Consider the following 23,322-nt stretch of genomic DNA (forward strand, 5'->3'; position numbering starts at 1 on the left):
ACAACACTTGCATGTGTGTTTATTTTAAAAAGCCTTGCTATTTCACTTTTACAACCTATAAATTGAAAACATATGATTTAATAGCTTGCATGAATCGGTCCCAGTGAACCCAACTACTAAAAGATTCTTCAGCAATTTTGTTTTGCAATGGGCCATGAGCAAACCTGAAAACAACACAAAGATGAGGACAATATTTGATTAGAAATGAGTTAATGTACAAAGATGTACTCGAGAGCTTGTCACTTTTAAAAAGTGTCGTTCCTCAGTCTCCTTGGAACTGTCTTCATGCTAAATCAATCATGCTCATGGCATCTGGGTCCCATTGATATTGTTCTTTTCATTCTTCTCGCCGACTCGGGCATTGTGGTTAGTTTCCTATTAGCTATTAGTTTCCCGTTTTTTTTGTTTTTACACCATACCATTTTTTTTGTTTTCATTCCTAGGCTCAGATTGGAAGGGGATTGGATTACACTATTCTCTTTTTAATCGGCTTGCCTTCAGGTTTCTTATGTACACATTTTGCTTCAATAAAACATTGATCACAAAAACAAAAAGTATGCAAAAGATGATATCAAAAAACATATATAAAAAGTAATATATTCAGATAATGAATTATGCACTTGGGTTACTTCTGGTATATTTAGGGACTATATATATAATTTTAAGTATGATGTGTTTTGAATCAGCAAATTTAAAATATTTAATAGATGATCTTCAAATTCTCAAACCTTTGGCCCCATAATTCCAATTCCAAGAGGGCCTGCTGGACCTGGACTGCCTGGTAATCCACGATCTCCCTAAAACAAGAAGATGTTCTAAAACTGTTAGTAGAGAAAGTGGCTTTAAAACACCACTGTGCTTATCATATACACTACAACAAAACTGGAATACTCTTAATACACACATTCTAATTATTTCTTTCATGATGTATTTTAATTCACACAGACATTTGATAGCAATTGATGACAGGCTAATGATCACATTACCAAAGGTGAGGTACCAATGCCCAGGGAGTAGATGATAATTGCATCAGGCACAGAAGCCTGTGGATTGTGGGTAGAGGAACTGTTTCTGAATTATGTAAGGCCAAAAGTTTGGCCATGAAATGGTTATTTGTGAGCACAAGTTTATTCCCTAAATCAGTGTTTCTCACCCTTTCTGGTGTCATGGCCCATATTTTCCCATGTAATTGTCTTTGTGACCCACCAAGGGTGAATCTAGCGAGATCGTCAGATGTGTACTGAGTGCAGTGGTGATAGGGGCAGTGGGGTCCAACATGGTGAATTGAGCGCAATCATCAGAGCAGGGTTTGACTGTTGGAGCGGTGACCCACTACGTGGACACTATAAATAACAGCAACTCAATAGCGGCAGCCCAGTGGTCGCAAAACACTGCCCTAAATACTCTGAAAACAGCCATCAAAGGGAGTATAAAAGTCAATTACACACCATTAACCAAGAAACTTAATTAATTAGTGAATATAACTTGCATTATAAGCATCTCCATTAATGCTGATTTTTATCTGTGAAATAATCATTTAATAATAAATCTTGTTAAAACTTTCTTTTAATTTTAATTTTTCACAAAAAACATTCAAAGTATGAATAATCAAATCAAAACTGAAAATGGTAGCAGTGTTCATTATTTAATATGTTTTATTTACCTTAGTTCCTGGAAATCCTTTGCCTTCTGGTCCAGGTTCTCCAGGTTGCCCTGATGGTCCTGGCAGTCCCTGTTGAAGAAATATATAAATGTATCAAAATATATCAATTATAATAAAGCACAGATCTGTTTGTCTGTTTATGTGTTGGTAATTCTGTAAGTATGTTCTGAGAACACTCACTGCTTTGTCTGCCGACACCATTAATACAAGACTCATTTATAAAGTAATGTGAAGCAGACTAGAAAGGACCAAGTAAAAATTTAAGCTACCAGGACTAGGAGATGAGACACGTCAAATGCAAAGAACTAGCACAAGTCAAGACCAGGGGCCTCATGTATAACGCCGTGAGTAGAACTCACACTATAACATGGTGTAAGCACAAAAGCCGAAATGTGCTTCCGCACATAAAAATCCAGATGCAGGAAACTGTGCGTACTCCAACTTCCACGTTCTTCCGCTACATAAATCCCGATCAGCGTGAAAACTAACGCTCGTGCACGCGCATTATGTGACGCCCCAAATCCTCCCAGAATTACGCCTATTTGAATATGCAAATCAATATAAATCGCCCTTAAGCTCAGCCTTCTGTGAAAAGACAATGGGAAAAGCACGGGGGAAAATATAAGAATTTCAGCGAATACAGAGTGGAGGCAAAGGAAAAATATACTATTTGTTCAAATAAACCGTGGTATATTCAACAAAATGAAGTTGATCGAGTGACTTAGCGTGTTGGAGAAACTTGAAAGCTCACATTCACAAAATCGCACAGTGCCGGAAATAAAAAAGAAGTCACATATCAAAGTCGCCGTGAGAAGCCGAGTTGTAAGCCCACTGTCTGAGTGTCATATGAAAGCTTATTAGGGTACAGAGAAAAAAGGCACACAGTGGGGAAAAAGCACGAAATGTCAACTTCAATCTCGACATTTCCACTTTAATCACGTAGTTTATTTTGTCATTAAAGTAGAACATCATAAACTTAATCTTAAAATCGTTTAATTAACCAGTTTCTCAAATCACATCGTAATTAAAGTAGCAAGTTAAATGCTTTGTTTTGTATTTGATCTTCTATGTGCTCTGTGTGTGTGAATCACTACTTGCTTCTTAAACCGGCTCTCTTCCTCCAACTGGACACAGAATCCATTACAATTGTGATATTACAGTTCTCTGAATAACTAAAATACTGAGATGTATACGTGATGTCATTTTCATGATGATAGGAGTTAAAGCACGTTATTAAACATGTGTTTCACTTCGATGAAATAATTTATTGCAGCAGTACTCAGGGGCGGCTCTAGGCTTGTGGTGGCACTGGGCAGAGGAAGAATCGGTGGCTCCTTCGCCCGCCCTTCAGTAAGGTAGCTTATGCACGGTGGAAGGCTACGTCCGTTGCAGACACTGCATAGCTGCCTCGTGCTCATGACACAAGCATTTAACTTTTGCCGAAATTTGTCACTGCGTTTTTAGCTGTGTTGTTATTTTCTCTTTCTGTTTTATATTCAATATATATTGGCGTAGCCGTCACTGCAGTCAGTGCTTTTCTTTCCCCAAGTAACCGATCGCCACACAATCAGCTCTGTAATAGAAGTTAAGCCATCTGTAAGCTTAGCGCCGATTCTTCAAAACGCGTTTAAAGAACATTGAAATATCTTCGTAGTACATGTTTAATTATTCTATCCTTAACGACACTCCCAGTGAAGAATATAGATTATTTAAATGAAGTTAAAGTTTTATCTGTATAATTTAATAAACATATTTTGCTGCATTTCACCTTAAAAATGATATTGTCATCATATGTAAATACGCGCTTTATAAAGTGACTCAGGTTGTGCGATATTATAACTGTAGTGCAAGTTTACAGTGTGGTGATTGTACTTATAAGTACAAACAGTTCTACAAGGTGCAATTGATTGAATGCATTTACAGTTCTTGGGATGAAACTGTTTCTGAACCGCGAGGTCCGTACAGGAAAGGCTTTAAAACGTTTTGCAGTGGCTGAGACAGCGTGTCCTTAAAGCTGTATATCGATAATTCCCTTTCCGATCAGCTGCTGTTGTGATTCACACTCAGATACAGTGATATAAATACTCCGAGTGGTGCAGTGAGAGAAATATGGAAAAAGATGATCCGCTGTGGCAACTCCTAACGGGAGGAGCTAGAAGAAGAAGAAGAAGAGAGTAACAACGCTAAAGCAGTTATGGTATTTAGAATAGTTTGACCATTCTGTGGACCATTATATTGTTACAAGTTAATTACAATCAGATGCATTACACTAATAAACAATATGCGGTTAGTTTCGGTGTATTTATAAAGCCGCGTCAGGAAAATAAGGTGTAACCACACAGGAACAGTAGCACTGCTTTGACGCTGGGTGCCGCCAGTCTGCAAAACCGAGCGGAGAACTTGCGTACGACAAGGCATGAGGTACCGTGGAAAAGTGCGTGGCTTTACGCCAAGTGTAGGTTTTATACATCGCGATTTGAATGTGGAAAAGTTCTTACGCAACATTTCTATGCGTACGCACCGTTTATACATGAGGCCCCAGGAGATCTGAAAAAGTCAAAATGTCGCTGCCAAATCCTTAACAAAAATCAAAGTTGAGAATAATACACTAGTGCTAACTTCCAAATAGTTCTAGCTAGCTGATAAAAAAGGTTTGATTCACAGTGAAGAAATGTTGATGCTGTTGATAACAATCTTAAACACCACCAGCCCAATGACGTTGCGCGTTACAGCCGCAACATTATAGCAACATTATGGCCATCGAAAAATGCACAAAATAACAGTATGAAATGTAAAAATAATCAGAACAACAAAACTAAGTAATATTACATAATAAATATAAAAAATAAATGTAGGTAGAGGCTGAAATTTGGCAGGCCTATTCCTTACAGCTTACTTACAAAAGGTAAGCAGGTTTCATTTCGAAATTCTACACGTAACGGTCATAACGGTCGACAATATCTGCCATGTTGAACTTTCTTATTTATGGCCCCATCTTCACAAAATTTGGTAGGCGGCTTCCCTGCACTAACCGAAACCGATGTACGTACTTCTTTCAATGGTATGACGCCACTGTTGGCTGCCATATTGAACTTTCCAACGGTCTTTGTTACTTATGGGCCCATCTTCAAGAAATTTGGTATGCGGGTTCACAACACTAACCGAATCCTACTTACGTACATATATACGTCCATAGCCTGCAGCTCGGTCACTGAGTGGGGCGGCTTTGGGTGCCCCATCCCAACGCCTCCCACGTTGTTGGCTGCCTGCCTATACAGTATAAGGCCGTCCGTCGCTCCGGTCTCTACATTCCCTTCATTGCTTCGCCATGGGATTCACGTCTCCCTGCTGATAACTACTGCCTTTTTATTTAATCCACGGCTTCTCCACTGTTTTATTGTTCGTTTATTACGACTGTAGTTATTGTGTAGGTATTTTAGACTTTACATTGTTCAGGTACCCATTTCCTTTTTCGTTCCAACCGTACCCTCATTAACATGTCTATTGAGGTGATCACCATCGATCAGAGAACTGTCACTTACCGAGTGGTTTCCATGCCCGGAGATGGCGCCTGCCTTTTCCATTCTCTGTGTTACATATTGCACGGCCATATCAGGCTCACTCTTGATATCCGGGGAACATTGTGTCTTATGAATTGAATAACTGGGACAAGTTCAAGGTGTGGACTGATGACAGTACAGGAGATAATTATACTACATAGGAGCACTGTAAGAGTGAAATGCTTAAGCCCTTCACCTATGGTTCTGCATGTGAGTTGATGGCTGCTGCTGAAATGTTCGGTTGTCACTTTCCAAGTGTACCAAAATGGCCAAATATTTTACACCTTTCGACAACCGCCAATGCCTTTTAAACATCTTAGATTCACAGGTGACGATTTCTGTAGTGGACACTTTGATGTTTATGAATGTTTAAACTCTCAAAAGCTGGATGTGAAGTTATTGATGAAACCGGTTGTATGCTTACAACGCTTGACAGATGCCGAATGTCACTTCAACACAAGTCCTGCAAATAATGTCGTAATTGAAATAAACCATGAAACTCAAACCGATTATGACAGCAGCAATCCAAGCTGTGAGATTTGAGACAAGATTACTGTTCACATGGCCAACTGTAAGTTGCATGCTCAAGAGTAAGCTCAGCGCACTGCTTGGTCATATTACAACCAGAGGGACGAGCTGACAATGTGGTATACAAAGAGATCCTTAACAAATAATTATTGGTATATTTTCCCTCAGTTTAAAAATGTTTAATTTTCTTCTTAATAAAACTTTTAAGGCAGTACATCACCGCTGCAAAGCATCGGGTATTTTGCTAGTTAATAATATTCTTCAAATACAGCGCACCAAGCACCGCACACTCCAGAATTCTTCTAATAATTAATAAACAATAATAATAACAACACTCCTCCACTCCCAGCAGCTCCGTCCTCTACCACCCAACTCCAGCTCGGTCTGCTGGGGTTTCCCAAAGTCCTTTTATAGTCCATGACCCGGAAGTATTCCATCTCTGGGTCAAACGTCTTCTTCAGGTGCACCGGAAGTACTGTGGGTTTCCATCCTTGTGACTCCTACGTACTTCCGGGTTAATGTCGTGATACTGTCCCCATGGTTTTTGGTGAGCTCCCCCTGGCGAGCCCCATGGCACCCAACAGGGCTGAAGAACCGGACTCCATATCCCATACTGCCCTGCGGGAATCCAGGGAACCATTTCCGTCCAAGGGAGATGCCATCTAGCGTCCCAGGGGATGTAGTGCCCTAAAAAGGCTCTTTCTTCCAGTTGAGGGACGACCCGGCCAGACTGAAACGCCTTCTGTCCATCACAATATATATATATATATATATATATATATATATATATATATATATATATATATATATATATATATATATATATATATATATAATATAAATAATAATACATTATGCACATTTCAAAACCCTGCCTTTGGCACTGTGTAGCAATGTGGTATGGCAGTCTGGGTGCAAATCGTTATTCTGTGAGCATTGTCCTGATGAATGCTTGCTGCCATTGTGTCATGATATTGCAAGGCAGGCCATCCAAGCTTGCTTTAAGCTAGCTGTTGATTTACATACAGTAGATGTTAGACTCTCCCTATAACAGATGGTCTATATGGTGTAAATTTCTGCAAAATCAGATAAGTCTTGTTAGTCTGTTTTTCCAGCACAGAAATGGAGAGGATCTTTCACACATCTAAGGGTTGGATAGTCACAACAGCAAGGAATATTGAGCTTGACTGCCCACATAAAACAATGAATGTGGAATTTAAGAGCACTGCATCCCCACCATATGTTTGACTAGTTTGGAATTAACTCACTATTACAATTCCAAAAGTTAACCTATCCTATTCTGGACTAGGAGAATACCCATACATTTTTGTACCTGTTTCTCCAGTTCAAGGTAACAGTATGCCATACAAGCAGTTAGCTGAATGCTTAATGAACAATCTCCAAAACAGAGTAGACATCGTAGGTAAACGGTACTTGGGATCAGGATGTACAGCATTTTTTAACCAAAAGAATGTCAAGACAAAGTGTATTTGTTAAAATAACTTTAGAAATATGGATTTTCTAGTTTTCACATGGCCCATACTTTGTGATGAGCAGGTAGGGTGCAGTTGGCTGCACTGTTCCTCAAATGTATTGCTGATAGACGGGATGCTGTAAGCCTACACTGCAATGCTGACAACGCACTTGCAAATGATTTCCAGTCTATGTTTCGAGCAATCGATTCTTTGCAAAGGTGCTTGTGTTTAGTGCAGGCTAAAGAGAGTTCTGGCCGTTATTTTTATTATCCCATCTTTTGTTAGGATTATAGCTGCAGAAATATTTCTTTTCTGTGACAGATGTGCAAGCGAGCATCTCAGTAAAATGTTTTTTGCATCTTGTTTCCCTCTAGCAAACAAAGAAGGTACGGTAACTTCACAATTTATTATAAATATGCTAAATTCAATTTTCCTGTCTCTTTGTGGTATAAATACTTTAATGAGGTGCATAATTTATTGTCCTCATATGCCCTTGTGCTTTTGTTCTGCGTTACAGAAGGTAATTATGGATGGCTAACTCAGGACCTGAATATCCAGTATTGACATTGCTAATACAGCGCTGTGTATTTAGGAGATGGCATAAAGGCCAGAAAGGGTCAGTGCTAATTCTGGTTTAGCAGTGCCTCAGGTACAGTATATAGTGCTCACTATTATTTTGCTCTGTAATCAAGTGATGTCTTTTACAAATTTACATTGACTTGGATTATCTCTCGGCCAAAATGAACAAAGATAAGTCACAAATATAATCACACTCATACCGGTCCATTTAGAGACAGATTACTAGTTAATTTGTAGGAAGAAAGCAGCACAAACTTTGGCGTTGAATTTCTACAAAGTAGTGTGCAAACCAGGTATGGGCACTAATGCTATGATGTTACTACATTACATTATTTATCACACTGCATTATATTATCGGTCTCAACCATTCATTGTACCTATTTTTTTAAATATACAGTCACAAGGAGCAAGATCGCAAGATACAAATCAGTCTTGGATGCAGAGTCCCTCAAAGGACATTCAGACACTCAGTCACACTGGGAATGTTTAAAGTTACCCAAAATTCTCCACCAGGTGTTTATGTTATACCAAGAGAAAACTAACAAATACAACATAGACAATAAAGTGGGGTTTAAGAATTGTGAAAATGGCAATTCTGCAAAACTGTGCCAGGCAGCATTTTATTATCCAGTGATCACTGGGATAGGCTGCAGCTTCCCCTGAAACTCTGCTTTGGATAAGTATGATTGGAAGATGGATGGATAAAACTGTATAATGTAATATATAGTCCACTACAACCTTAAATTGTTTTTGGTGGGTTTGGGAATGCATTTGTGTATTGTATTTTATAGTACATTGTGATGTACAGATTACGATAATTGGCAACTCTAAATAGACTAGGCATGAATGAGTCTAGGTATGGGTGTGAGTGTGTCCTGCAATAGACTGGTATCCCATCCAGTCTTAAGCCCAGTGCCACTGGGATAGGCTCTGGAAACTCAAAATTGGCATTGGCTTGTGTGTGAGTGCAGCCTGCAATAGACTGCCCTGAAACCCTGAGTTGGATCACACAGGTTATGTTATATTGTAGCGTCCCAGCCAGGTGGAAGCCTTTTCTTTTTTTTGTGTGTGTGTGACTGTTAGGTCCGATTGAGGAAGGGCGGAGTACAGCACGGAAGACTGACAGTGGGGTATTGATTGATGCGGTAAGGGGGCTGGGAACCGGGATGGGAGGAGGGGTTGGAGAGGGTGCTGGAAGGTTTTTGTGTTTTAGGGTTTTCGAGGTTGGCGTTTTTCTTTTCTTGACTGTTCAAGTAAAACTTTTGAGAGACTTTACTACGTCTGTCTGGTTTTTTTTTTTTACTTCATCTTTGTTTTTCGAGCGTGGTGCGGAGGTCGCTACAATATTATACCAGCTGTGCTACCCATCTAAGATGAGTTCAAGTCTAAGCAATCAACGTTTACCTCAGCATTAAAGTTTGCAGTACACTATGCAATGCATATGTCTCTGTTATATGCCATTTAGTGTGGGATCTGTAAAAGCAGTGTTAATGTTTGTGTTGCGCCATCTACTGGAATGACAGAGACATAGCAAAATGGATGGATGCACGGACAGACACTTATCCTTATATATATGATATGATATATGATATTATATTATTTTATATTATACTGTGTTATATTATATTATATTATCCATCCATTAGCCAACCCGCTGTATCCTAACTACAGGGTAATGGGGGAATCAATCCCAGCCAACACAGGGTGCAAGGCAGGAAACAAACCCCGGGCAGGACACTAGCCCACCACAGGGCGCACACACACACACCAAGCACACACTAGTGACAATTTAGAATCGCCAATGCATAATGTGGGAGGAACCGGAGCACCCGGAGGAAACCCACGCAGACATGGGGAGAACATGCAAACTTCATGCAGGGAGGACCCAGGAAGAGAACCCGGGCAGCGCTATCCACTGCGCCACCGTGCCATCATATATTATATTATATTATATTATATTATATTATATTATATTATATTATATTATATTATATTATATTATATTGTTTGTCTTGGCATATATTTTAAGAGTTGTTTAAATTGACATTAATAAATATTCATCCTAATAACATGCAATATCAACATGAACATTTGCAACCATATATGAACCATTTAAAATATTGCATAATACTAATCCATAAAAACTCAGAAAGGTTAAAAAATTTCTGATCCTTGCAACTACAATCTAATTATACTTCTCACAGGCTTTCAAATTATTGTGATTAAACTTTTAGATCTGCTTTATAGAACAATGCAACAGGACTACATTCTAGACAAAGAATAATTTACAGCTACTGTAGTTTTTAATCCAGGTTAATGCAGGTAACCTTGTAAGCTTTACTTTAAGGACGGACACTTTTTATCAGTCCAAGGAAATGTAAAATTTATTAAAAAGTGAGGAGAAGAAGGTAATCTTGTAAATCGTTCAGAGTATGCTATACCTGCTGACCAGGGATTCCTTCCCCTTTGGGTCCAGGTGGTCCAGTTGCTCCAGGTAAACCTCTTTCACCCTATATAGAAATTAAATAATGCTGAATTATTTCTCTAATTATACATATAATAGTCAAACAAGAGTTAATCCTTTAAAGTTTCATTCCACCCACTCTGGTTTAATAACTGCACTTCAACCTTGGTTTATCTTTTCTCCTATTAATAGTTTCCTAAATGCGTAATCCCCTTCTAACTTCCTCTTCAGGGTCCTAAATGATTCCGCCGTGGCTGGTCAGTTCGTGACATGATCAGAAATCTTCGTGTGCAAAAATTGCTTTTGAGTTTAAGTTGAAAATAATCCATTACAAGGGTATTGAATTTAGAGTTATTATATACAGTTCATAATTCCAACACAATTGACCAGATCAAAAAGCAAAAAAGGGATTATAGGAGTAAGTAGAGATTTAGCACATCAAGTTTATACCGATCAGTAGCTTCAATAAAAATAAAAGACGTCTTTGAACAATTGCTAGCCTTTCTTCTTGCAAGAATAATCTAAACAACAACTTAAGAAGACCTGCATTTAGAAAATGATTCTTCCATTATGTTAGAAGCTTTAATGAGTTTATGGCCAATGTGCACATTTAAATTTTAGGACTTGGACTGAATTCCTCAAAAAATCTAACTGAGCCTCCAGTGCAATATTTGTGTAATTCAAATATGGAGCTCCACAAGTTCTTTACTAGAGCCTTCTTACTTGAACTTGGCTGAACACAGACAATTTGTGACACTTGTTTCCATTTCTCACTCCTATTTACAGAATCAAACAGCTCTTTCTTCTTCTCTTACTGATTTTACAAAATATATCTCATATGTAAGTGGCCTTTGTGAAGAAACATTCAAACACGCATTTCAATTTAAGTTGTAAACCCACAAGAAATGCGCAAAGTATATCCTAAAGAAAGCTGTCTGTGTTCTTACACTGCCAATTTTGTACATGCTGTATAGGAATGTGCTTTAGAAAGAAACAGAGGCCAAACATAATGGTTTTAAAATAACTATGTCTATATTGATCTTCATCATTCAAGCTAGATTTACATTTATGATTTATTAGGATCATCATTATCTGCTGTTAAATTGTACAAACTAGAAATATCACATAATTAAATGTTAAACATGTTGAACACACCAAGGGAGCAAGAACAGAACACTAGAAAAGATTTCTGTGTGTATACCTTTTGTCCTGGTGCCCCGATGCCTGTATCTCCCACTGGTCCTGGTGGTCCATGTGGACCCACATCACCCTAACATTACAAGTTAAAGATAAAGATTAAGATGAATAGAAAGGTACTGCCTCCAAATAGAAAATAAAACAACACATCTCACTTAATTATAACTTGGTGGTGATGGAGCTGGGTCTATTCACAAGCATAAGGAATTATCCATCCATCCATTTTCTAACCCGCTGAATCCGAATACAGGGTCACGGGGGTCTGCTGGAGCCAATCCCAGCCAACACAGGGCACAAGGCAGGAACCAATCCAGGGCAGGGTGCCAACCCACCGCAGGACACACACAAACTAGGGCCAATTTAGAGTCGCCAATCCACCTAACCTGCATGTCTTTGGATTGTGGGAGGAAACCGGAGTGCCCGGAGGAAACCCACGCAGACACGGGGAGAACATGCAAATTTCACGCAGGGAGGACCCGGGAAGCGAACCCGGGTCTCCTAACTGCAAGGCAGCAGCGCTACCACTGCGCCACCGTGCCACCCGCATAAGGAATTACTGAAGTTATATTTATAGATTGATTTATTACAGTTCTCCATAAAGCACTATGGTCTTACTATTTTATACTATCTACACAAAATGTAAAGTACCTTACCACAAATATTCTTAGGTGAATGTGAAAAGGTTAAAAACCACTCAGTTTTCCCTTACCTGACTGAGTCACCTACATATTGGAAGGACTGGGGGAGACAGCGTGCATAGGACATTATATACCCCGGATGGTAGCCCCCCTGGGTTGCTGCAGTGCCACAGATTCCCTCAGGCCTTCATGGGAGATGGAGTTCTGCTACTTAGCTCTGTTTGATCCTGTTGGTGCTGCCAAGGGGGTTGCAGGGACTAGGGAGCCCTACTTTTTTGGGGTCCTGCCTCACCTCAGAAGTGCTTCCAGACCATGTTAATGGGCCACCAGAAGTACTCCCGGGTGTCACTTAAAAGAGCCTGCTGCTGCAGCTCCAAAAGCCAGAGTTGCGAAGGAAAAGAAGAAGCTTGCTAGAGGAAGGAGGATGCGGATATAGAGAGTGAGAAACAAAGAAAGACAAAGTATTGAAGACTTGTGTAGTGCTTTGTGAGTATATACTGTGCATTGCTTGTGTGGGAAAATATTGAGAAGAGGTCCCCCCAATGAAATAAAAGTGTGTGTTTGCTCTGGACCCATGCCTTTGTCTGTTTGTGTCAGGTTTCGGGGAGCAGGAGCACCCCCTTCAGGCAACACTACTACATAAATGTTTCTTGTATCTATAATCAGATATAAAATTTAATGGATGATGTTGCATTCATTGTCTTTTTTTTTGGCCTGTTGTTGGTATTGCATTGCTGACACTTTTAGTTGACTGTGGAAGTCATACATGTGAAAATTTCATTTTATTATATATATTATATATTTGAACATGAATTTAATATTCTATATCATTTTATTCATATTGATATACATAAAACTTGTGAGGTAAAATTAGAGAATAAAATGTTATGATTTAATGTAATATAAAATGGTGTTTTGTTAAAGTGCAACTTTCTCTTGATTTTAATTTCTGGAAATACAAATACAAATAATTTCCAGGAAATACAAATTGTGCAAGGAAAAAGAAAGGTAAAAAAACACAAGCTACATGATAAAAATAAGGAGGCTAAATTAAGAGATAATACAAACTTGAAAAATGGTAAATTAAAAAACATAAATGAACAAACAGAATTTCATCTAAAAGGTAGATAAAATTAAGGAACAGCAACTGCCTTTCAATGTACGCCAAAATCCCAAAGTTGATTTTGTAGTAACATGAAGAACTCATTTGAGAAACATCTGCCTCTCATTCTTCTGTCATTTTATCTTTAGTGGAGTGAATGTTCAATGTATACAACAAGACAAAGATGGTCTGATATTTATGGAAGTCTTTCATGGAAACAAACTACTAGTAAAGGTATGCTTGTCATGTATACGCGTCAGAGGATCAGCCTCCAAGTTCTTTGCATGTATGTGATACCACCCTGGGCCGAGAGGGTGTACTCCCTCTAACTATCTTGTCTTTCGTTTCCTCCACAATACAGAGAAACTGTCCAGTGAGGGCAAATGACTCTGCCACTTCCAGTCAGTGGGCATAAGAACTCGACTGCCCAGAAGGAGGAGTCACTTCTACCCAGGGGTAAGGAGATCTGTGACTTTCAAAAATTTAGACAAGAAAGCCTGATTAGTGCCAGCCAAATTATTTCCATTGTGATAGTTGTGTTTCCTTTTATGGCATTGAGAATTTGTTGTTGTTTGGACTTAGAAGTAAACAGGGATGGCCAGGTTGGCGCCCCAGAAATAAATTTTCTTTTGAGCCTATTATTCCCTCAGACGACCACAGTATATATATTTTTTTGAGATTGTTACTTTTGTTAGAGAATGATCCCATGTTAACTACATACAATCGGACAAAATAAATGCAATTTTACATGCCTTTGCTCCTTGAATTCCTCGTCCTGGTGGTCCAGGCACACCAATTGGTCCAGCTCTTCCAGGCTCACCCTTGAATGAAAACAACATACAATAACTTGTTATCATCAAGGTTACACTTGCATTTCACACAGAATTACACATATTGTTATAAATACAGAATATTACAACTCATTATTGTTTTTATTTTATATTTTCAAGTTTTTATGTTGGAATTCAAGGGCAATGACAAAACACACCCAATCAATTAAGCCATGCTTGAATAAAACCTATAAAAGTTTCTCTCCATCTCCATTTGTCTTTTTCTATAAGCCCTCTCTGCTCTTTTATTTCTGCTTTAGCAATTTAACCTGTTTCAGCCAAAATGGTTTTCTACCAAATTTTAAACACTCTTTACAGATTCAATCACCCTTCAAACAATAGCAGAGCCGTTCAACCCGATGAATTATTTAAAACTCTCATTCAATATAAAAAATAACATCACTCGGTGTGAGAAAGCATAAAAGTGAGCAAAGACACAAAGACCTCAGCCAGGAATGTCATCAGATGTTTTACACTGTATTGAAAAGAGACAATGGCAAATGAAAGCAGCAGTGCACTTCGGCTCTTGGGAGCAGACAAAGAACAAATATTTTGCATTGTAGTGGTCAGACAGAAATGTTCAAGTAGGATTAAAGAAATTATCTTCACACAAATATATTTGCAAGCAATAATTAAAGCAATGTGTGAGGTAAACCATAAATTAAATTTAATTTTATACAGATGATGTGAACTTAGACGGCACAGTGGCGCAGTGGTAGCGCTGCTGCCTCGCAGTAAGGAGACCTGGGTTCGCTTCCTGGGTCCTCTCTGCATGTTCTCCCTGTGTCTGTGTGGGTTTCCTCCCACAATCCAAAGACATGCAAGTTAGGTGTATTGGCGATCCTAAATTGTCCCTAGTTTGTGCTTGGTGTGTGTGAGTGCCCTGTGGTGGGCTGGCGCCCTGCCCGGGGTTTATTTCCTGTGTTGGCTGGGATTGGCTCCAGGAGACCCCCATGACCCTGTAGTTAGGATATAGTGGGTTGGATAATGGATGGATAGATGATGTGAACTTTCATTCCATGAACAAAATATATTTTCTTCAGGTACTCCTATGGACTAAAAATGTGCTGTACGGTCATTAGGAACATGTTTAGGTCTTTTAATTGTGGAAGATTAGTCAAGCAAGATTAGGAGAACCTACCCCACATGACAAAAGCTAAACTGACATGTTTAAAAATGACAGAGATCCAAAAATTTAGAAATGTACATATTTAGCACCCATTCTTTGTAACATAATGGTATTATGTCCTAGTTGAGATATATATACCCTAGTTGCCACTATTCTTCAGGTTTCTTCCAAGCCTGGAACTCAGTAGGTGTGTAATTTTCAACTTCAGTTTTATAGATATATAAAATGCACACTAAAAAATTAGAAGACAGCTTCATCCTAGACAATGACCCAGAGAGCAAGTGGCAAAAGATACACGTCATTGTTTATTACAAATCGGGTTCAGCTGCTCCTGTGACCATGAAACTTCCCAATCCAATTCACTAAATGACATTTACACAATGGAAAGCTATCCTAGAAGCCAACCTGACAATGCCGTGTTCACTGCTGCCACTGACAATATAAGGACAACTGGCCCCAATGTCAACACGCTCAAAGCTGCAGGACCAAGGGGCATACTAGAACTGGTTGACCGCTCAGGGCATGTGCTAGCCAACTGGCAGATAGATGCCTTCACTGCTGACACGTTCATCATCTCTTTGTCTTAGAATGTTGTTCCCACCTGGTTTAAGTCTAACATCATTGCATTGGAACCAAGAAATTTCTCATAACATTCTTAAATGACAATCACCCAGTTATTATGAAGTGTTTCAAGAGAAGAGTTTGTGATGGATGTCCGGCAAGAGTTTCCGGCCCTCACCCCCAGGCCACCAGGAGGAGCTCTCCCGACAACATGGACGTGGCCCGAGTTCCAGCAGGGCCTCATGGACTTTCTAGTTTTTATACACAGCCCTGCTGGATACCTTGGGGACAACAAGGAGTCACTGTAGGGAGGCTCGTGGACTCATATATGCCCTATAACCTGGAAGTGCGTCATAATCCCGTGACAGGAAGAAATGACGTGCTTCCGGGGTGAAGATATGGACTATTTACCCTGACCCGGAAGGGATAAGGACTTGTGGACTGTGGGGCAGGAACACCTCCGTGTCAAGGGGTATAAAAAGACTCTGGGAAAGCCCAGACACTGAGCTGAGCTGGGAGGAAGGGTAGCTAAGTGAATGGGAGAGGAGGATTGTTTGATTGTGCTTAATTATTGTATGAATAGTGCAGAGGGGAAGGTGCTTGGTGCACTGAGTTATAAGAAAATAAAAGAGTCTTGGACTTTTACTTGGTGTTTGAAGTGGTACCTGAGGGTTCAAGAGGTGGATCAGAACTTCTACTGCTACAAGTTATTTCACTTCTGCTCTAATGACCCATCATTTTGCCTACTGCTCTAATAGTTTTATATAGGATGCAAGATCCATAGCCACCCATCTTGCCCTCACCCATTAGGATACAAAAAGCAAAACATTGATCTAAATACTAACAAAATGGTCTCTATTATTTTCTTAATTCTTCCTTTGCTAGATCACAGTAAGAGTAATGCTGGATTTATAATATAATATTTAATGTTTAACTCCCTACCACATGCAATGAAGTGCCCTGCAGCTCCAGTGATGCCAGCCTGAGTAAATATGTGGCTTTGTGTGTTTGTCCTCTGACAGAGTAACATCAGATTTATGCCTGGCTTTTTAAATCTAAACTGCTATAATGATGAACTGAGAAATTTGATGAAGCATCATGTCTGTCCTCAAGGTGACTGAATTCAAAATGGGGAAATCTGCAAGTTAGATTTCTATTTTTCATCTAAGATGGCAAATGCACCTATTAACTCCCATGGAAAGAATTTTCAATGATAAACATTGCACATAAATTAAACCTTATGGTTAGCATTTTAAAGTGCAAATACAGTATTAAAAATTGTGTCTGGTTCACAAGTATAGTAAATAAGAAGAATGGATTATATTTTTCAAAGTGTACAAAAGGACTTTTGAAGAGGCTATAGATAAATGTATTATTTTTTTCAATTTTTCTGCTCTTTTGCACATATAAAACAACTGAAGTTGTATCGTCTGGGCCATTTTCACTATAAAAAAAACAGTTTTATCTGTAATATGAAAATGATTTTATTAATTGATTCTACAGGAGAAATGGCTGTCCTAAATGGCGTCAACTGGTGTGATTTGCCTCTCGAGAACTTTCTGCTATTGGTACCTATGGTTATGACATCAAATGGAAGAAAGCTCTCCTGATGGAACATTGAACACATGAAGAAATTCTGAAGAGGATCGGAAATAAAAAATTGAGGCAGAAAGTTATATTGGGCATATTGTTCTAGGAAAGTCATTACTTCAGCTACTCCTAAAGACTAACTACTGAGAAAAAAGACCAAGGATAATACATTGGATTGGAAGGCACAGAGTCAAAGATAGAAACAACTTAAATGAAAAGTGAAAGGTCTGGCCGCATTGGGGACTGAAGCCTGCCACTGTACTGAGAACACCAAGAGGACAATGGCCTGTGTGCTCTTCACAGGTATTCACTTTCTCATACAGTTATAGAAAGATTAGGAGGTCAGATATGAGGGTACGTATGTCAAACAGTTATGTTTAAACATTTGTATACTGTTAGATGCAGCAGTAGTGCATGTGTGGGTGCTCTTGATTTTGACATGAAACGCATTCAAGCTGATCTGGTTGTTTGTGTATTATATAGCTGTTAACATGGCCTCTTCACTTTCCATATGTGACAAAAAGAGTACCATGTTGGTGCACTACAGGTATATCAGAAGCATAGACCATAATCATCAATGTTCAGCTTAGTATGGAAACAGTTTGACTCAAACAGGTGTTTATCAATAGATTGAAAAGTTCAAGAATGGCTGCATGAATGTCATAGATGAAGAATGATTAGGCTGTCTGCCCACATCTACTACTGATGGCAAAAATAAACATGTTTGTGACATGGCTCTGGCAAAACAGTTTGGGACAGTTGATAAGCATCTTCAAATCAGCTATGGCTCCCCTTACAAAATCACCCAACATGGCTTTGGCTTTCATAACTTTTTTGCACAACTGGTTTCAAAACAGTGAAATGAAGAACACCAACAACATCGTCTGGAAACCTTTTAAATTGCTGACATGATGAAGATGATGCTTCCTTGAGACCCATTGTTACTGGGGCTATCAAATATCAAAGCCTAATCCACATCAAGAGGAATTTTAGAACATCATCAATGATAGAAAAAGTGAAACTTGCAGGTTTGGGGGCTGACAGACCGATACTGTATATGATGTCAAGAGGAGCTCAACACTTAGCAGTGTTCATTACTGTCAGATATTGTGAGACAAACCGAAGTCAGCCACTCATAGCAAATGGCAAGCCTGAATGTCTGGATGTGTGGGGTTGTTGCATGACAGTGCCCTCCCTCCCACACATAAAGTCCAGACTGCTGAAGGTGAAGTTTGAGCTTTTAGAGCATCTGAAGAACAGCCCAGACATTTGTGACTACTACATACTGTAATTGGTCCACTTAAATATGCTTTTAAGAGGTTCTCAATCATGACTGGCCAGGCAATGAAGGAAGCACTGCATGTCTGACTTGTCGCTTAGTAAAAATCTTGTTTTTCCTGAAGGCATACAAAAGCTTGTCCAGTGTTACACAATGTAAAGGCTACAGTGTGTGAAAAATGATGTTCAGGTAAACTTGGCATTCATTTTATACACAGCTTGGGTGCTTTCTGACTTACTTTTGTATACACTGCACATTATAGTTAATGGAAAATAAATGACTTACAGTTAGGTCCATAAATATTTGGACAGAAACAACTTTTTTCTAATTTTGGTTCTGTACATTACCCCAATGAAGTTTAAACGAAACAACTCAGATGCAGTTGAAGTGCAGACTTTCATCTTTAATTCAGTGGGCTGAACAAAAAGATTGCATAAAAATGTGAGGCAACTAAAGCATTTTTTTAACACGATCCCTTCACTTCAGGGGCTCAAAAGTAATTGGACAATTGACTCAAAGGCTATTTCATGGGCAGGTGTGTTCAAGTCCGTCTTTATGTCATTATCAATTAAGCAGATAAAAGGCCTGGAGTTGATTTGAGGTGTGGTGCTTGCATGTGGAAGATTTTGCTGTGAACAGACAACATGCGGTCAAAGTAGCTCTCCATGCAGGTGAAAGAAGCCATCCTTAAGCTGTGAAAACAGAAAAAACCCATCCAAGAAATTGCAACAATATTACGAGTGGCAAAATCTACAGTTTGGTACATCCTGAGAAAGAAAGCAAGCACTGGTGAACTCAGCAACGCAAAAAGACCTGGACGTCCACGGAAGACAACAGTGGTGGATGATCGCAGAATCATTTCCATGGTGAAGAGAAACCCCTTCACAACAGCCAACCAAGTGAACAACACTCTCCAGGGGGTAGGCGTATCGATATTCAAGTCTACCATAAAGAGAAGACTGCATGAAAGTAAATACAGAGGGTGCACTGCAAGGTGCAATCCACTCATAAGCCTCAACAATAGAAAGGCTAGATTGGACTTTGCTAAAGTACGTCTAAAAAAGCCAGCACAGTTCTGGAAAAACATTCTTTGGACAGATGAAACCAAGATCAACCTCTACGAGAATGATGGCAAGAAAAAAGTATGGAGAAGGCGTGGAACAGCTCATTATGCAAAGCATACCACATCATCTGTAAAACACGGTGGAGGTAGTATGATGGCTTGGGCGTTCATGGCTGCCAGTGGCACTGGGACACTAGTGTTTATTGATGATGTGACACAGGACAGAAGCAGCCGAATGAATTCTGAGGTGTTCAGAGACATACTGTCTGCTCAAATCCAACTAAATGCAGTCAAATTGATAAGAATTGGAAAATTCTTGAATGGCCAAGTCAGTCACCTGATCTTAAGCCAATTGAGCATGCATTTTACTTGTTGAAGACTAAACTTCGGACAGAAAGGCCCACAAACAAACAGCAACTGAAAGCCGCTGCAGTAAAGGCCTGGCAGAGCATTAAAAAGGAGGAAACCCAGCATCTGGTGATGTCCATGAGTTCAAGACTTTAGGCTGTCATTGCCAGCAAAGGGTTTTCAACCAAGTATTAGAAATTAACATTTTATTTCCAGTTATTTAATTTGTCCAATTACTTTTGAGCCCCTGAAATGAAGGGATTGTGTTAAAAAAAATGCTTTAATTGCCTTACATTTTTATGCAATCTTTTTATTCAACCCACTGAATTAAAGCTGAAAGTCTGCACTTCAACTGCATCTGAGTTGTTTCATTTAAAATGCATTGTGGTAATGTACATCTAACTGTAAATCTGCTCAGACATACTAAATCTCTAGGAAAAGCAGGACCCTTCAGTGCAGTTGATTTTAATTCACAAAAGAAGTGCTGAAGCAACATTTACATTTCAGGTTTGAACTAGAAACCCTGAGGGCTATGAAACACTACTAAAACTCAGACATTCAGGACACAGAATACTGAACATTTCCTTCTATTGAAGGATAACTCAAATTCCATAATGTTTTAATTCTGAAATGCTTTATTGGTACTCACTGGTAGTAAACCTCTAGCTTGATGCAGGTGGTCCATATCTCAGGCAAAGCCAGTGGATTAATAAATAGGGAGTGATAAATAGGGAGAGTCTTTGGACTCTAAATCAGTGTCTTTTATGAAGGTTTGCACTGTATTTCCACTTTTTGCGAAATTCTGAATCAGATAATGGTTCTTACATCTCTAGTCATTTTATAAGTATAAATCAATGCTGACCTAAACCTTGAGGATGACTCCATTCTCAATTGTTGATAATACAACATGGCTAAGAAAATACAATATAATACAACTGATCTTTGTACAGTATAGCACTCTTTACTGAGTGCAGGTGCAGAACACTGTGACACATTTTCAGGTAAAATGCAAGCACTGTATAAATTATGCAAATTACTAAATTTATATATACAGTATATATCCATCCATTATATCCTAAATATAGAGTCACGGGGTCTGCTGGAGCCAATCCCAGGGCACAAGGCAGGAAACAAACCCCATGTAGGGCGCCAGCCCACCGCACGGCACACACACATACACACCAAGCACCCACTAGGGACAATTGGGGATCTCCAATGCACCTAACTTGCATGTTTTTGGACTGTGGGAGGAAACCAGAGCACCCAGAGGAGAACATGCAAACTCCACGCAGGGAGGACCCGGGAAGTGAACCCGGGTCGCCTAACTGTGAGACAGCAGCACTACCCACTGCGCCACCGTGTATATAAAGATATACTGTATTTGTTAAAACAGAAAATGAAGTAAAAACTGATTAACATAAATGGAAACCAACAATATCTGCAATGTATTTAAAAGTATAATTAAATTCAGAACAAAGGGCTCTCCTTGTTTCTGCAGGTTTTGGTGTCTGTGCTCATCAAGCGATGATCCATCACTAAGAAGACTCACAGTCTTACAAGGACAGCCAGAGTGCAAAGACAACATTTTCCAGGTCTAAAAAATACCTTAGCACCGGTAAGTCCCACTGATCCTTGTGCACCAGGTAATCCTCTAATCCCTCTTTCACCTCTGTCACCCTGTGAAGAAATCAGAAATGAGTGAAACTACTGGCAGTCTGCCTCAATAAATGGTACAACTGGATATGTAATGGGATTAGTGAGGACAGACGGTCACTTCATTACAAAATAAATGGGAAAAGACACAGAGATTTGAAGTTGAGGTCTAAATGGTGATAATTGCCCTGTTGACTTAGGCAGAAAAATCTCTGTAGAAAGTTCTACTTGTCATCTGAAGATCTAATGCCATCTCTTCCCAAGTTATGGAAGGTAAAGTAAAGGAAAAACCCCTAACGTCAGGATTGAAAGGATAGTGAAATGCTCTGGATGACCTTTTTGAGATGAGCTGGGATTATTTTATAACCCTCTCATATACGAAGTATGACACTGGTGATAAGGAACATGGACTAAGGACTATGACACAGATCTGCATAGAAGAGTGCTTGTGTGATGTATTTCTATTGTGGATTATCCTTTGTTTTGATGGTTTAATATGCAAAATCCTGTTCAGTGTTTTTATGGTGAAGGGGTGACTTTTAAGTGTGGTAGAGGCTACCCTGATAATAATGAGAAGCCCTCATTTCATCTCAATGGCTATCATGTTAAGAAATGGCCCAGGCCCTGTTGTTCATGTGCGAGTGACATACAACAAGGTACTGGTCAACATTTCATTGTTAGTACAGACCTCTTCTTAAAATCAAATCTTAATCATGATGTTTCTTTAAGTGTTGTTATCATTACTTACCATCTCTTTAGTAAAGATACCTCTTTTATAAAACATTTATCAGGCCTCCAAAAAAACTACGCTGACCCAAAGTGTGGCTGTTGAGGTTGATGTAGAGTGTCACTTGAGGTGCAGTCATAAACAGAAGAAAACCCTAACAGCTGATTACCCTGGTGTTCCAGTAGGCCTCATCTATAAGACCAGAAGACCACCTCTAGTAAATTTAAGGCTCTTTTACCTTTTCTCCAGGTATTCCTTTTCCGGGTGTGCCGTCTGGGCCTCGGACTCCTGGTAAACCTGCTTCCCCCTGGTTAAGCACACAAAACACAGTGTATATATTTACATCTAGTGTAATTCAATGCTAGGAAAAGAAAAAATCTTCAACTGGAACGTTTCTGCTGTATTTAGTTACTTTTTTTCCATCTTTAATGTAAAACATACAGCATTGACAGCTGGCAAGTAAATTGCTTCAGGAAATGCATTATCTTTTGTCACCTGCAAAGCTCTTTATTTAGTAGGCCAATATATTGGTGGGGAGAATTATAAACCATTCCAATGACTGAGACTGGATTTGAAATGCAGTTCATATTCTTCACTTAGTTGCCCTACCAATTAAAAGACTCCAAACACAGAACTGTTACAGAAGAAATGTTTTCATAAGAACAATATAGGCCAGCCTTGCACTGATAAATGAGTGCAACTGTGGGGTTTCTACAGCAATTTCACGATGTGAATCAGAAGTTCTTGTGGTGCTACATAGTATTTGTCTGCTAGCTACATGATTCTGTACATTTTGTTTTCATATTGCTGCATCAAAAATGACTTTTTTCGACTAAATGTCTCATTGTGCTCCAGCTTATCCTATGCAGTACCTCCAGGAATCACAGCCAATCCAATCGGCATCAAAAACTATGTATAAAACGGCGTTGTTTCTAG

At 39.2% G+C, this 23,322-nt stretch overlaps 1 protein-coding gene across 1 annotated transcript in view; it reads right to left on the reverse strand.

The window, feature by feature from the left end:
• Positions 1–23,322, reverse strand: part of LOC120515662 (collagen alpha-1(XXVIII) chain-like) — a 179,248-nt gene that overhangs the window by 34,141 nt on the left and 121,785 nt on the right. The window contains exons 20-26 of the mRNA XM_039736875.1: positions 22,625–22,693; positions 21,612–21,683; positions 13,959–14,027; positions 11,471–11,539; positions 10,247–10,315; positions 1,664–1,732; positions 729–797 (exon numbers count right to left, since the gene is read on the reverse strand). Coding sequence (XP_039592809.1) covers positions 729–797; positions 1,664–1,732; positions 10,247–10,315; positions 11,471–11,539; positions 13,959–14,027; positions 21,612–21,683; positions 22,625–22,693 — 486 coding nt within the window. The remainder of the gene's footprint in view (positions 1–728; positions 798–1,663; positions 1,733–10,246; positions 10,316–11,470; positions 11,540–13,958; positions 14,028–21,611; positions 21,684–22,624; positions 22,694–23,322) is intronic.

Source organism: Polypterus senegalus, chromosome 15 (genome assembly GCF_016835505.1).
Source record: "Polypterus senegalus isolate Bchr_013 chromosome 15, ASM1683550v1, whole genome shotgun sequence".
NCBI classification, from domain to species: Eukaryota; Metazoa; Chordata; class Cladistia; order Polypteriformes; family Polypteridae; genus Polypterus; species Polypterus senegalus.